General features: G+C 37.3%; 3 protein-coding genes and 2 pseudogenes across 3 annotated transcripts; 1 reads left to right on the top strand and 4 right to left on the bottom strand.

Annotated features, from left to right (window-relative positions):
- Positions 1 to 282: 282 nt before the first annotated feature.
- On the bottom strand, positions 283 to 1,672 carry LOC120134914 (1-aminocyclopropane-1-carboxylate oxidase homolog 1-like). Its single transcript, XM_039151285.1, has 2 exons — positions 765 to 1,672; positions 283 to 692 (listed from the first exon to the last, which is right to left on the bottom strand). Exons 1-2 carry the CDS (start codon positions 1,602 to 1,604, stop codon positions 441 to 443), a joined length of 1,092 nt encoding a protein of 363 aa, XP_039007216.1. The 5' UTR covers positions 1,605 to 1,672; the 3' UTR covers positions 283 to 440.
- A 1,010-nt stretch (positions 1,673 to 2,682) lies between these two features.
- LOC120134901 (1-aminocyclopropane-1-carboxylate oxidase homolog 1-like) lies at positions 2,683 to 3,942 on the bottom strand. Its single transcript, XM_039151275.1, has 3 exons — positions 3,422 to 3,942; positions 3,026 to 3,347; positions 2,683 to 2,943 (listed from the first exon to the last, which is right to left on the bottom strand). Exons 1-3 carry the CDS (start codon positions 3,940 to 3,942, stop codon positions 2,683 to 2,685), a joined length of 1,104 nt encoding a protein of 367 aa, XP_039007206.1.
- A 334-nt stretch (positions 3,943 to 4,276) lies between these two features.
- Positions 4,277 to 5,527, bottom strand: LOC120134872 (annotated as a pseudogene).
- A 1,406-nt stretch (positions 5,528 to 6,933) lies between these two features.
- On the bottom strand, positions 6,934 to 9,571 carry LOC120134902 (annotated as a pseudogene).
- A 1,089-nt stretch (positions 9,572 to 10,660) lies between these two features.
- On the top strand, positions 10,661 to 15,995 carry LOC120134870 (actin-related protein 9). The gene is made up of 20 exons (XM_039151251.1): positions 10,661 to 10,750; positions 10,862 to 10,934; positions 11,022 to 11,131; positions 11,241 to 11,300; positions 11,401 to 11,466; positions 11,573 to 11,675; positions 11,761 to 11,966; positions 12,152 to 12,272; positions 12,426 to 12,490; positions 13,076 to 13,165; positions 13,368 to 13,418; positions 13,627 to 13,758; positions 13,849 to 13,938; positions 14,008 to 14,078; positions 14,169 to 14,368; positions 14,465 to 14,508; positions 14,591 to 14,640; positions 15,199 to 15,244; positions 15,453 to 15,503; positions 15,783 to 15,995. The coding sequence occupies exons 1-20, from the start codon at positions 10,748 to 10,750 to the stop codon at positions 15,924 to 15,926; spliced, it is 1,776 nt and encodes a 591-aa protein (XP_039007182.1). The 5' UTR covers positions 10,661 to 10,747; the 3' UTR covers positions 15,927 to 15,995.
- The last annotated feature ends 194 nt before the right edge of the window (positions 15,996 to 16,189 follow it).

The following is a 16,189-nucleotide window of genomic DNA, read 5'->3' on the forward strand; positions in this document are numbered from 1 at the left end:
ATGCACGGAGCTCTGCAAACCCAGCTTCAAAGCAACCAACAGATGGTTGAGCAAGTCCACCAAACACTTGGCCACTTTGATCACGGGCTATAACACCAACAGCTGCTATTCCTTGAGATCCATCATAGGCGTCGTCGGTATTTATCTTAATCACCCCCGCGATAGGGGCTATCCATCGAGCACAATCCACATCCGAGTTGACTCTATCAACATCCTTAGCGCTCGAATAATGTTTCATCATAATATGGATTTGGAGTGAAATTTCAATTCTAAAATTACCGATGGACAAGTAACATGTCTGTCTTTATTCATATTATAGTTTAACATCCTTCTATTACAAATTAAAACAGGACACTCTGTTTTATTCAGTTCGGCACAAACGCTGAAATGCTTTAGGGTTTATCCTCAACACATTTGCCTTAATTTTGATAGTTTTAGCTTCACAGCTTGTAGTAATCCATAGGAGGCTTGTCACCAAGTGGGTTGGATACAGCCTTGGCAAGATATTCCTTCAGCAATAACTCTTTGTACCGAGGATGATTCGTCTCCGATATCAGCTCTTTGATTGGTCCGAATGTCTCGTCGAGCAGGCTGGCATCGCCCGAGAAAAAGCACGCCGCCGAGATTCTCGGTCCGACGTGGTTGGCAGTCACTCTATGTTTCACACTCCTGAACTCATCATTTGATAAAATCTACCATAACAACAGAAAGAGTTAATATTGCGAGAGTGGAATGGAAATCAGGTGTTGTGATTTGAGCCTAACCTGAAGAAGGTCGCCGATGTTTACGACCAAGCCGCCTCGAACGGGGTGAACGTCAAACCACTGATCGTCACGAAGGACTTGGAGCCCGCCGATATGGTTCTGCAGAAGCAGGGTCAGTATGCCTGCATCTGAATGTTTCCTTATCCCCAAAGCGAGTTCAGGCTGAGGGCAAGGTGGATAGTAATGGGACACTATGCTACACCCTTTACAGCATCCGATCGAACCAAGGTGATCCGGTCGGAGACCGAGGGCCTCCGATAGCAACTTGAACAAAGTCTCCGCCAATCTTTTCATATGCTTAATAAACTCGATCGTAGATCGTCTGCAGACCGACGGCAATTCCGAAGGATCGGGATCGGATTCGAGGTGTGCAAGCCTCAATGTCAATGTGTCTCTCCAATCAGCAGTTTGTGAATTATGAAGATCAAAAGAGGTGAATTGAACATGTTTTGCACCTTCATGGCCATGCATTTCCTTTTTTAACTCCAAGTCTTGCTCATTAAACAAACGTATCCCTTCGATCATTTCATCCAAAACACTTAACGGGATCCCATGGTTTATCACTTGGAAGAAACCCCATTCCCCTGATGCAATCCTCACCTCGTTCACGATCGACCTATGCAGGTTACCGTCTCCGATATTGCTTAGATCAATGATCGGAACATCGATGTTTCTCCTGCCGGAATTCAGTCCCTCGGTGGCAAGGTCCTCCGCTGGTCGAACGAAAATCTCGGGGATGTTAAGTATTCCGGCGTCGACGAGTCCCTTAACACCGGCTTTTGTGTCGAATTCCTTCATCACTTTGGTTCGGTCGAGATCAATTTTGGTTTGGGATGTCATTCTCTGCTAATTGGATTGCTCTTTCTTTTCTTATGAACAATGGGAGTTGCTCAAAGACTTGGATGCCTAAGAACCACGTAGTTACTTTCTATATGTATAGTGAATTGCAAGTAAATATTGGTTGAACTACATCATTAAATATTGGAGTAATTGAAAAATAATGTGAATCCGGCAGAACGTGATTATCACCACAATTTCAAAGCTATGTTGGAAAATATTGGAGTTCTATTCAATGTCTTTCATTAATATTATTTTTAAGATCTGAATTTAAGTTCTCTTATTGAAAGTCACGAACCAACTTATCTCAGGGTTAAAGAAATTATTGTTCTTCCTAAAATTGTTTCATTTTAACGTTAAGCTCTGAAAAAAAATAAAAAAATTTAAGCACTAAAATAGACCAAAACTAATAATTTAGGTAATAAACGTATAATTTACCCTTCTTTTTAATCACAAATCAAGTAAATGCAAGACAATATCTATTTTAAGACTTTTATCCCATTGACAATGATTGTTCATATCTTGTCGGTGCTAAACCCATGATCTCTAAGGAGAATAATGAGTCGATTGATTCGTGTGCTCGTTTAATCTTATGATTGAAAACGGACTTATAAATTTAATATTTATCGGTAATATCCCTCCTTTTATCATAACCCCTAGCCTTATGAATGAGTTCATTTTAGTTTTTTAATTTTTCCCCCTAACTCAAGAAGGATAATAACTTTTTAATTTACATAAAAATAGCTAATTAAATATTTAAATTAATAATGTAGTTCTCTTTAATTAATTTTTATCTTATGAATTTCAAAATTTAACATTTATAATTCTTTTTTATTTCGACGTGTTTAAAACTATTTGCATGTGACTTTGAAACATTTAATTAAAGTAGGGGGCAGAGTGCATGAGAAGTCAATGTCCTATTTTACCCTTTTTCCTCTTTAAAATAAAGTTTTTTTTCTTTCCACATTTTCATTTAATTTAGGATAAATTATCTTCTTAGTCACTAAATTATGTGATTGGTTCTATTTGAAGTGCTGAATAAATTCCTTTATCAATTGGGCACCAAATTTTCATTTTAGTTTCAATCAAATCGCAGCTTGTAGTAATCTATAGAAGCCTTGTTGTCAAGTGAGCTAGATAAAAATTTGGCAATATAATCCCTCAGCAAGAATTCTTTGTATCTCGGAGGATTCGCCTCCGAGATCAGCTCTTCGATCGGCCCGAATGACTTGTCAAGCAAGCTATCGTATCCGGAGAAGAAGCACGGCACCATAATTCTCAGTCCGACACGATTGGCTATTGCTCTATCCTTCACACTCTTGAATTTATCATTTGACAGTATCTAACCATAACAGGATAAACATGATCGGTGGCATTTCGAGACGAAAGAATTCAATGGAAGACAGATGTGGTTTCATGCTAACCTGAAGAAGATCTCCGATGATTATTACCAAGCCACCTCGAGTGGGACGGACATCAAACCATTGGTCATCGTGTAAGACTTGGAGACCGCTTATATGGTTCTGCAGAAGCAATGTCAATATGCTACCATCTGCATGTTTCTTCACACCTAAAGTGAGTTCAGGCTGAGGGCAAAGCGGATAGTAATGAGCGTGTAAGCTATGCCGTTTACAACATCCGATCGAACTAAGGCGGTCCAGTTGAAGACCGAGAGCCTCCGAGAGAAGCTGGAATAAAGTTTCTGCCAATCTTTTCGTATGCTTAATATATTCAACTGTTGATCCTCTGCAAATTTTTAAAAAATCAATGTAAATTGCACCAAAATCAGCAGCAAAAATTGGATTTTAGTGCTCAGTTACCTGCAGACTTGTGGCATAGCTGAAGGGTCAGGATCAGAATCAAGGAAAGAAAGGGTCAAAGTGCCCCTCCAATCAGCTGTTTTCGAAGCAAACAGATCAAAATTAGTGTTGAATTTAACCTTCTTTGCTCTGTCACGGCTATACACCTCTTTCTTCAACTCCAAGTCTTGTTCATTAAACAAACGTATCCCTTCAATCATGTCATCCAAAACACTTGTAGGGATCCCATGGTTTATAACTTGGAAGAAACCCCATTCCTCTGATGCAACCCTCACCTCGTTTACGATCTCCTTAAGCCAGTTTTCGTCTCTGATGCCGCTTAAATCTATGATCGGGACTTCGATATCGGTTTTCTGGCTGGAATTCGATTCGTCGGCGGCAAGGTCCTCGGCTGGTCGACTGAAGATCTTGGTGATGTTGAGTATTCCGGCGTCGACGAATCCTTTTACACCGGCTTTTGTGTCGTCGAACTCTTTCAACTCTTTGGTTCTGTTGGAATCAATGGATGTTTTGGATGACATTTTTTCATCTCTTTCTTGGAAATGATCAATGGATCATGCTCAGATTTCATCTGGGAACTAAAATACTACTTTCCTTGAACATAAGAATAAAAAACTGCCGTTGACTTATGAACAGCAATGACATAAACCCTTTTTTTTACTTGCAATTAGCTGCACAAGTTGCTTCTGACTAAAGATAATCAAGTTCTTTTATGAGTGTTTTTTTTTAAATTATCTTGTTCTTGTTTTGGAGTATGAGAGTCCAATTTAGTGTTCTTCAGAATCAGACCGAAGATAGTTTTATTGCAAACTGAAACACATTACACTGTTTCATTCAGACAACGAATTGATAGTTTTAGTTTCACAGCTTGTAGTAATCTATAGGAGGCTTTTTATCAAGCGAGCTAGACAGGAACTTGGCAACATAATCCTTCAGCAAGAATTCATTGTATCGAGGAGGATTCGCCTCTGATATCAGCTCTTTGATCGGCCCAAATGGCTTCTCAAGCAGGCTAGCATGTCCCAAAAAGAAGCACGGCACCGTAATTCTCGGTCCGACATGATTGGCAATTGCTCTGTGCTTCACACTCTTGAACTTATCATTCGATAAAACCTACCGTGATAACATAAGATGTTAGTCTCTATTAAAAAAAGTCGAACGAAAAAGCCTGTCCGATTCGAAGCTAACCTGAAGAAGATCACCGATGTTCACGACCAAGCCGCCTCGAGTGGGGCGGACATCGAACCATTGGTCATTATGAAGGACTTGGAGGCCACTGATATTGTTCTGCAAAAGCAATGTCAATATGCCCGGATCAGCATGTTTTCTTACCCCTAATGTCAGTTCAGGCTGAGGGCAAGGCGGATAGTAGTGGGAGTGTAAGCTACTCCCTTTACAACATCTGATCGAGCCCAGGTGGTCCGGTCGAAGACCGAGAGCCTCCGATAGCAACTCGAACAAAGTTTCTCCCAATCTTTTCATATGCTTAATATACTCAATTGTTGATCGTCTGCAAACAAAAACCAGAGAAAATCAATGTAAATGCGCCATAATCAGCAAACAAAACGAGATTTTAGTGGTCAGTGACCTGCAGATTTGTGGCATGTCCGAAGGGTCAGGTGTCCCTCCAATTGGCTGTTTTGGAAGTGAAAAGATCAAAGTTCGAGCTGAACTTAACTTTCTTTTCTCTGTCACGGCTATACAGTTCTTTCTTCAGCTCCAAGTCTTGTTCATTAAACAAATGTATCCCTTCGATCATTTCATCCAAAACACTTGAAGGGATCCCATGGTTTATCACTTGGAAGAAACCCCATTCCTCTGATGCAACCCTCACCTCGTTTACCATCTATTTACGCCGGCTTTCGTCTCCGATGTCGCTCAAGTCTATTATCGGGACTTCAATGTTTTTATGGTCGGTGTTCAGTTCATCGGCGGCAAGTTCCTCGGCGGTCGGACGAAAATCTTGGGGATGTTAAGTATTCCGGCGTCGACGAGTCCTTTGACACCGGCTTTTGTGTCGTCGAACTCTTTCAACTCTTTGGTTCGGTCGTAATCAACTGAGGTCTCGGATGCCATTTTCTCTGGTTCTGGAATCTGCTCCTCCCTTTCTTACAATATTTTATAATTAAGATTAAAGATTTTTTTTAAATCTTAATTAAAATGTGTGTATAGGGTTTAATTATAAAATCTTATTGAAAACGAAAATTTTGAACAAAATAATTTAAAAATAACAATTGCTTGTGAACTACAATGACTTAGGGTTTTTTTTAGTTTGAGGGAATAGTAAAATAATAATTGTGTGATAAAACTTGGAAAAAGAATTTAACGTGGTCTTTTAATTAACGATTTCAGTCGTTGATCGTTATAATGTTGATGTGATACTTTACGATGTTAATGTGTTAATTCACTGTGACTGGTGATATAATTAATGACGTGGTAGATGAATTAAATTGATTTTTTTTTCAAGTTTAAAGGTCAAATTAATTTTTTTTTCAAGGACATCGGCTTATTTGATTTTTTTAAAATACAAATATTTTAAATTTAAAATACTATAAATATTTTAAATTTAAAATACTACAAATATATGCTAAACCCTTTAGTCCTTCAATATTTATTTTGAGCCCCTATTAAAATTTGATTCTTTCACTTAAACATTTTGCCTTCAACGCTATTGGTGTTATTGCCATTATTTTGGAACATGTAATAATGTTGGGATGTATGATAGAGCGTGGATATTTTAGAGTTAGTTGCAAGTTTTGATATATTTAAGAAAATTTTGGTATTGATCTACCATGGCATTGAAAAATATATTTATAAATTAATAATTTTTTTATTAAAATAATATAAGATTAGATGAGAATTATTTGTAATGTAATATAAATAATTGTTGAGAACTCATTTTATCTTTAATTTTTTTGTACATAAAAGTTTAGGTCAGGGGTGGCTCCCTCAGTCCAGGGCTAGGGAATACCTAAGACCCAATTGGGATTTACATAGGACTTTACAGATTGTCCACCAAGAGCGACGGTGGTGGGATTCGAACTTGGTCTTACAAACTCAAATTCTTGAATCTCAACCACTTATATAACATGTTGATTGTTTTGGAAAAGTACAGGGCCTCATGTGCCCTTGTACCAAATTTATTTATATAATGTATAACATGTGAGGTAATGATTTAAGACAATATTTATTATAAGAAACGACGTGTTTTGCCTATGGTAGGTGATTCATTCCTTCTGGTTTAAGTAAAAGTCTCAAATTGATTGAAGTTTAAGAGAATACGGAATGGTATCACTAGTAAGAGAGAGAGAGAAAGTCTCATTTATTTTAAAAAAATTATATTATATAGTTCCAAGTTTGAATAGCTAATAATCTCATATATGAAAACATCAAATCATTTTAATTGGTCAAGGATCAAAGTTTTCATTGACCAACATTTTACAGAAAGAAATCCAAATGATAGAAAGTATTGGTCATTGCTTGGTGCTGTAATCTAATCTCCATGACCGTGTTTAGAGCTTGACATGTGGGCGGGCAGAGGTACCATAAGTTCTTGTATTTGAATGGTGATAAGTGCCGAAAAAGAAGGCCGCTGATGCTCTTGGCCCTACTGATCTCGACACCACTCTATGCTCCACGCTTTTAAACACATCATTTGATATCAGCTGGGGAAAAAAGCACATGAAATTAATGTCGAATTAGTAATCGGGACACGTATTCGAGTCGGTTCATGTAGATTCGAACCTCGACATCTGCAACGTCTTTAACTAGATGTAAGGTTACCTGCAGAAGATCGCCAATGTTAATGACCAGGGCACCGGGAATCGGGGAGATATCAACCCGTTGGTTTTGATGAAGAACCTGGAGGCCACTAATATGGTCTTGTATGATCACCGTGAGGAAGTTACTGTCGGAGTGCTTGGTAAACCCCAGAGTGAGTTCAGGCTGCGGAAACGCCGGATAATAATGCGACATCATAATGAGGCTGTCGGCACAACCCATGTCTTTCAGGTGATCAGGATGCAATCCTAGAGCCTCCGACAGTAACTTTAACAGAAAATAACTCAGTTGCCTTACTTGCTTTGTGTACTCCATTATTATATCCCTTCAAACAAACCCAAATTTTATCCATAGACAAATATTTGTCGATGATAGTAATGTGTTATGCGTCGGTAATAGACGGTTGATCTATTTATAATTTAGATAGAGACTCGTAACTGATAATTTTAAAGTGACAAGTCAAAAAGGATCGTACGAAGAAAATAAAGAGTTCATTGCATCATATGTCTTCAAATTATGATATTTATTTCACATTACTGTTTAAACTTTTAAACATTTCAATTTTATCCTAAAACTATGACTCTCATTCTAAATTAGTCCTTAAACTTTTGAACATTCCAATTTCATCCCCAAACTAAGAATAACATTCTAAATTGGACCCTAAACTTTTGCATCTTCAATTTTATCTCCAAATTCATCCAAATATGTAATACATTTCAACCATAGTTTAACCTAAATTTTACTTGTTCAAACATATAATAGTATAACTTGGTCTAACGATTTTATTAACAAGGGATGCGATTAGTATATACGTATAATTTAGGATTAAATTGATATGTTCAAAAAGTTTGGGCACTGATTTAGAACGAAGATCTTAATTTGGGAAAGACTAATTTAAAATGATAGTCATTGTTCAGGGATAAAATTGAAATGTTCAATAGTTTAAGAACTAATTTAAAATTACGATGCAATTAATTCGAAAATAAATAATTTAGAAGGTTTCATCACCCTCTGTGTTGCACCACGTATCATATATCGACCCTCATTGCCAACGGGAATCAAGCCCAGTGGCGGAGGTATATAGGACCTAGAATCCGAAATCCGAATTTCATTATGTTAATTGTTTATTTTATTAAAAGTGTTTATCTTGAAATTTTATTGTGTCCACCTCTACGAAAATTTCATAGACTTCTCTAAATCGGTCGGCATTGCCGCTATAATAATCTCCATGGCCGTGTTTAGAGATTGAAATGAAGCAGAGCAGAGGTACCATCAAGGCCTTTTGCTTGGTAATATTCAACATATTCACTTATGGTGATTTCCCTGTATTTTGGTGGATTTTCTTCTGATAACAACTTAATTAGTCCGTAAGTCCTTACAGAGTTTGTCAACACTCTACGATCCACACTCGTAAATCGTCATTCGATAAAAGCTGAAACGAAAAAACGGGTTGGTATCAAATTCGAGTGCTTAAATGAAAAGTCGGAGTAACATCGACTTGCCTGTAGGAGATCTCCGATGTTAATGACTAGATCACCGGGAGTCGGGGGTACATCGATCCATTGATTTTGATGCAGTACTTGGAGACCACCAACATGTCATGTAGGACAGTGAGAAAGCCATTGTCCGCATGCTTGCTTGAGCCAAAAGTCTAGTTCCGGTTGCGGACAAACCGGATAGTAATGCGACAACATGACCAGCCCCTTAGCGCAATCGATTTCTCACAGGTAATCAGGGTCCAGAACGAGAGCCTCGGACAGTAACTCGAACAGGAAATAACCCAAATTCATCACTTGCTTCGAGTATTCCACCATTATATCCCTACAGGTAAATTAAGAATCACTTTCATGTCTGAATATGTATACTTCAATAGTTATGTTGTTTGCATACCTGAAAACTGCAGGCAACTCTTCTGTTTTGGGAGGATAAGGGGCCAACCGTATCTCTCCATTTAGCCGCTGGTGCGCTATACAGATCGAAATTCGAATTGTAAACCACGTCTCGTGTAATCGCGAGAGAAGAACTGGCTTTTAGCCTTGACATCTTGATCGAAAAACCTACGTGCACCATCCTTCATCCCCTCCATGACATTCATTGGAATCCCATGGTTAAGCACTTGGAAGAATCCCCACCTCTTCGACGCGTTTCGAACTTTCTCGACGATCGAGTATTTCGGTTTCGCTTCATTCCTTCTAGGTCTGTAACAGGAATACTGTACTGTGTGCCGCATGAAACTGAGTAACCATCTCTTGGTTGATGAAACATCCTCGGAACTTACTTGATTCCAGCATCAACGATTCCTTTTACACCAGATTTCGTCTCGTCGAAAGCTTCTAACTCACTCGCTCGGAGCCGCCGGATCTTATTCATCGACACTCTTAGAGTTGGATATCAGTTTTGAGTAATCCATATGGACTATTCAAATCTTCTGATAAATACTAAGAGAGAAGATATCTGCTATATAATGGTAATACCATCTAATCGTAATATATGTTCAAGATTTTTCGATTTACGATCGATCGAAATTATCAATAATTGAAAAACAATGTGTTTGCAGTTTGATGAGGTCAAGTTCCACATTTCCAGCAATGATAAGGAGGGTTGAAAAATAAAAGAAAGTGTGGGTTTCAATGATGTATCAAGAACTAAAATAATGGACCATTAATCAAATGCAATGGCTATGGGCACATAAAACAGTCACTATGATATTAAATGTCTTGTAAACCGTATCGAGTGGGCGCTTTCCATCTATTATTGCTTTTTCGATTGTCATCATTAAGTCGGGATAATTATTATCTTTAAAAATTTCGGATTCGAATATGATATAAGATCAAATTATGCATTTAGTACATAAATTATAAGTTTCAGTTAATTTTTAATTTTTCAAAATCATATCTAAAATTTAATTTTTGTTTCATTTTAATACCCGTTGTTAAAAATTTAACGCATTTAGTACCTAAACTATTAGTTTTGGTCTGTTTTAGTACATAAACTTTCAATTTTTTCAAAACTTAACGTTAAATTTTAAAGAGTACTAAAATGAAACAAAAATTAAAGTTTTTAAAGACAGGTGCTAAAATGAAACAAAAATTAAACTTTAGATATAATTTTAAAAAAAATTAAAAAGTTAGATACTAAAACGAACCAAAACTAATAGTTTAAGTACTAAACGCGTAATTTACCCTAATTATTAACTTTTATTGATATCTTATAAATATTGGTCTAGTGGGATGAGACACTTAAGCAAGATCAGGAGTTCGAATGATGTTTGTGAATTGAGCAAACTGGGTTAAGAGTATCGCTCTTGCTTCTTCAGTATTCGATCTGGAATAGTCGGTCAATAGATCGAATATATTAATTCCAAAAACAAAAAATGAGATGGGCAGAACCTTGACAAAATCAAACGGCACCGTTTAATATGGTCTTGCAGTACGAAATAGAAACACAAGGAAATCTCGCACTGGGTTTCAGAGTGAAGTAAGCAGGCTGAAATTTCTTCGTATACAAGAGAACGAAAGCTGATTCATACGGTTCTTCTAATTCCTCATGGTAAAAAAGAAAAACCCATGAAACCCTAAATCGTTCCATAAATTTTGGTTTTCCCCCCCGAAAAATTCCATCTTTTTCTTTTGTTATGCTAATCGTTATGGATTTTTGCAGGATTATTTGAAAACAGTTGTTCCTTCTCAACTCCTCGCGGAACGTGGCTCCAATCTCGTCGTCATCAATCCAGGTACTTCCTTTTTCTCGTTTTACTATTCCCCTTTTAAAATTCCTACAACTAGGCAATGGGACTAATTTGCTTGTTAAATTTGGTTAGGCTCTGCAAATATTAGAGTAGGGTTAGCTAAGCAAGACTCCCCTTTCAGCATTCCTCATTGCATTGCTCGCCGTACCGACCAGTTCTCCAAGTTAAATGTTCAAGATCAGGTTCCCCCTCTTTTCTTAACTATCTCTTGTTCTATGTTTTCCCTTGTTTTCCATCCGGGTTTGTTTGAATGAAAATTTGGATTCTTTCCATTGTTTTTTGGGTTTTCAGTTGCTTAATTCTCAAGTTACCACGGCGCAGCATATGGAGCGTGAAAAAGCATATGATGTGGTGAGTCATGAGTGTGTTTCACTTTTCCTTTTTCTTGTTTATATCAACTTGTTTTATGTGGTAATCCGGTGTTTGAATTTGATGTTTGTTTGTTTGTAAGATTGCGTCGTTGTTGAAGATACCTTTCCTTGATGAAGAGGTTGCCAATTCTTCTGTTCCGCGAAAGGTAAGGGTTTCAGCTGAAGTTAAGTATGGCACCTGGTGGTAGCTATATATTGACCTATTGGAGATTGAAGTAGTGGTAGTACTGAACCACTTAAGCTAATGTGCAGATGGGACGTGTTGATGGGTATAATCCTCAGAATAATAGGAAAGATGGAGCCTTCACTTGGACTGATACACATGTGAAAGATCTAAAGTCATCAGTCCCACAGGGTGATTAGAAATTCCAATTTTTTTCCTTGTGCCAACTTCTTTAGTTTTACTCTCAGCTTCTTATACATGAAAATTGTTTGTGCAGAAAGTTCATCGGATAAAAGTTTGGTACCTGATTCCTCAGTCCAAAATGAAGGTACTGAGTCAAAGGAAACTACTTTGGCTGAACAGTTCAGGGAGGTCATATTTGGTGAGGAAGCACTAAGGATACCTCCCTCTGAGCCATATTCCTTAAGACGTCTTATTCGTAGAGGTCATCTGAATATTTCGCAACATTACCCCATGCAGCAGGTGCTGTCACTATGCTTGTCAGCGTTCATACATTCACATTTCCTCAATTGAATATTCAATCATCTTGAACCTGCTCAATTTTTGTTTACACTGATAAAAGAACCCAACTATTGAGATAGCTGCATGGTTGTTTAAACAGAAGGATAATTAATCTACCTTCTTAAAATTACTTTATTATATTGCAGGTCCTTGAAGATCTGCATGCTTTATGGGACTGGATTTTGTTAGAGAAATTGCATATCCCTCTCCATGAAAGGACCTTATATTCTGCTATTCTTGTTGTTCCAGAGACATTTGATAATCGTGGTATATAAAAATTGAGTACCATTTTCTAATTGTAGCTAATCTCATCCCTTCTATTCTGTTCTCTGTCTTGTGGTAAAAATTCCAGATTCAGTTTATGCGTGTGTCAATATGGAATATTTGGTAACTTCAAATTTTGTGGGTTGTTACAAGCAGAGATAAAGGAGATCTTATCTATTGTATTGGGAGACTTGCGTTTTAGCTCAGCAGTTGTACACCAGGTGTTTCATCTCATACTTCTTATGTGTAAATATAAATCAAGTTCCAAATTCCAATACCAGCATTAAACCAAATGATGTAGCAGCACAGTTAGCACTTTGTAATTACTTTTGTTATTATCGGCACTTGCCGGGTACTTTGGCAAGTCAGAAACCTTTTAGAGCAACAACCAATGAGTTTATCTTGTATGATTAGGTTTTACTCACATGTCTTTGATGGATATATGGGCTTTGTGCTATAAGTTTGTCACGGTATGATAGAGGCCCTCCATTATGGATCTTTTGTTTTCCTTCATAAGAATGATGTGGATTGAACACAAGTGGCTTCTTGAACTTCTTTGACTCATTTACAATCTGTAAATGTGTATATCTTCTTACATATCTACAACAATTTGTCTGTGCCATATAGTACTCAAATTTATAAACAAACCTCGCTGTAACAGGTATCCTGTCTTGGTAATGTAGTTTTACTTAGTCTTACTGATTATTTCATGAGATTTTCTTTTATTCAGCTCTACCAGTAGAAGCTCTCTAAGTAGAAGATTGTTCTTTGTGGTGAATTATTTGCTTCAAATATGATGATCTCAGGAAGGCCTGGCAGCAGTTTTTGGGAACGGGTTATCAACTGCATGTGTTGTAAATTTGGGTGCTCAAGCATCATCAGTCATCTGTGTTGAGGTAGCTGATTCACATATTAAGTAGACCACTTATTATTTGTGTAGATTCATTCTTTTTCTTCTATTGAAGGGACTACACTATTCACAAATTGGACATTTGATATTTGTTTTAAGCTTGGTTCTATTATGTGTAGCATAACTGGGAAATGACTAATTTGAGAGAGCTGCGGTCTTACACTATTGGGAACTCTTATTGTCTGCAGGATGGAGTGGCTCTACCTAATACAGAGAAGACTTTACCCTTTGGTGGAGAGGTTTGAATTCTCATCATTCTTTCTGTCCCTCTGTTTTCTCCATTCAGAAGTTGAATCTTCATTATTGAATAGTTGTCGATGTTGGTCAAACTGCCTATGCCCATTATCTTATAGGGTTCATCTAAAACTTTTCTCCCTCAGATTAAAATAGAAGATATCATTTGTTTCTTTCGTTGGTGATTTCATCATTTTTTATGAACTTTTCCAGGATATATCAAGATGCCTTCTTTGGACCCAGAGGCATCATCAGACATGGCCACAAATTCGTACCGACATTTTGACAAAGCCTATAGATCTATTGACGCTGAACAGGCTAAAGGAGTCCTATTGTGAAATCAAGGTGAACCATTTGGCTCCTGTATCTGGTATTCTTAGGTTTCTTAGCTGTGGAAATACTCTTATTGTACTTTCTCAATGCGCTGTTTCACAGGAGGGTGAACTTGATGCTGTTGCTGTAGTTCATTCTTATGAGGACGCCATGCCTGCAGGATCTCATAAGACAAGGCTAACTGCTCTGAATGTATGTTTTAACTTGGACATCGTTTTCTTCTCTCCAAAGGATTTACGACTGATAGCTTGTTTTAAACAGGTTCCTCCTATGAGTTTGTTCTACCCAACACTTTTGATTCCTGATCTATATCCTCCTCCACCCCGTTCTTGGTTAGTAATACTTGTTCAGTATTGCTCCCTTCTCTGGAAGTAGTTTTGAATCGTTTCCTTTAGGGTTATTTTGATGGTGTGCTTCACCAGGTTTCATGACTATGAAGATATGCTGGAAGAAACATGGCATATAGAATTCTCAAGAAGATCTGACATGCCAGATGGTTTTTATCCTAGCGGTAATGCTGGTTTACAAATGTGGGATAACTATCCATTTTTTCCAATGAAACCTAAGAAAGAAGAGAAGCTTGGCCTAGCGGAAGCCATAACCAGTAGCATTCTTTCAACTGGTAGGTTTTTGCATAGTGCTAATTCAGCATATTCTAATAACCTATAACACCCCATCCCAACCTAACTATTTAAATTTTTATTTTTTCATATGACAGGTCGCATAGACTTGCAAAGAAAATTGTTTTGTAGCATACAATTGGTGAGACTCTTAAGAAGTGTAGACCACATGATACGCTTTCATATTTTAAGAATCAAACTTTTAACTTGGTTTTGTGCTTCAGATTGGTGGTGTGGCTTTAACAGGTGGGCTCATTCCTGCTGTGGAGGAAAGGTCGGTTTCCCTTTTTTCCCCCTTTCTCGTCATCCTACTTTGGGCATGTAGCAGTTAATATATGCAGTGATGGGCTGATGGCATGTTCGATAAAAAATAATAATCAGATTTATTTGGTTTATTTCAAGCCTAAATCATAAAGTATAAGGCTTGAAGAGTACTTGGGCTAGGTCAAATACCCTAGTTCTATATTGGCATTGTTGACTAAGAACGCATTAAGTGCATCGACTGTCAAGTGGTAATAATACCACTAGAATACGCTGTGTTTTATATTTCGTTGCATACTATCTTCATGGAAACTTTAGTTAAAGAATCTTTTGTCTGTTTTTCGTTTAAATCATCTCGAAAGTTTTTAGAATAATTTAAATAGTTTTTCGAATGTGCTGTGGGACTTGATCCTTATTAGTTGTGTCCCGTATGCTTGTAATTTGTACCTTGGTTAGCAGATCCCTTACAAGATGATACTTCTAGTCGCCAGAATATAATCATTTTTCTTAGTAATATTTAAAATGCCATGTAATAATTTTATCATGATTTCTTCTTTCTATATATTTGCAGAGTCTTACATACCATTCCTTCAAATGAAGCAATTCATACTGTTGAGGTAAGTCCCACCAAATTTTAATCTTCACTAAAAAGGTGCTATGTCCGTCTTCTGCACCGGATTGTTGATATGTTTAGAATCCGTGTATATTTCCTATCTTGATATTCAGATTGTTGATATGGTTCGGTGATGCTTACTTATTTTGTCTATTTCTTCATTCAACTAAGGATATGATGATTTTGGTCTGCTTGAATCTCACCTGTGATAGGTTTTGGAATCAAGAACGAACCCGACTTTCGTGGCTTGGAAAGGCGGAGCAGTAAGTCATCTCCCATCCATTTTCTTCTTCCACATTTGGGTTTTTTTTGTTTTCGATACATAAATGCATTTGCTCATTGACTTTGCTTAAGCAATATCCTCATAAGGGTGATATTTTTAAGCTTTTACATGGATTAGTACCAGGCGTGAAGCTAAAAGCTGGTTTTCTGCTTTTATTAAATGAGATTGAGTGGTTAGGTCACACTCAAGTATATATCATTGTTGATGAATGAGATGATGAGATTACTTGAAATTTTTTATTCTACCGTGATTATTACAGATCCTTGGAGTCCTAGATTTTGGTCGGGATGCTTGGGTGCATCGAGACGACTGGATCCGCAACGGGATTCACATTGGGAGTGGCAGGAAATACAAGGATTCTTATTTTCTTCAAGCACAAGCAATGTGTTACATAAATTCATAAAAGATGGTAGATTAGGAGTGAACTCTAAAAGCAATGGTCATCTACATGCTTTCTATTGCTCGATGGCGGATGGTGGCGAGTTCGTTTTTGTTTTAAGAACTCGTATATCCATCATAGTTTGCAGTCAAGAACCAAATCTTTATCACAATTGATGCAAACTAGAATGCAATGCATCATCAAATTTGTATAGCATGTATCTTACTATTTTCCATTGTCAATGGACATGACTTTTCGTCGGATTATTTTTGTCGGACCATTATTCT

The sequence above is a fragment of the Hibiscus syriacus genome, unplaced genomic scaffold (genome assembly GCF_006381635.1).
Source record: "Hibiscus syriacus cultivar Baekdansim isolate YM2019G1 unplaced genomic scaffold, ASM638163v2 tig00110600_pilon, whole genome shotgun sequence".
NCBI lineage: Eukaryota > Viridiplantae > Streptophyta > Magnoliopsida > Malvales > Malvaceae > Hibiscus > Hibiscus syriacus.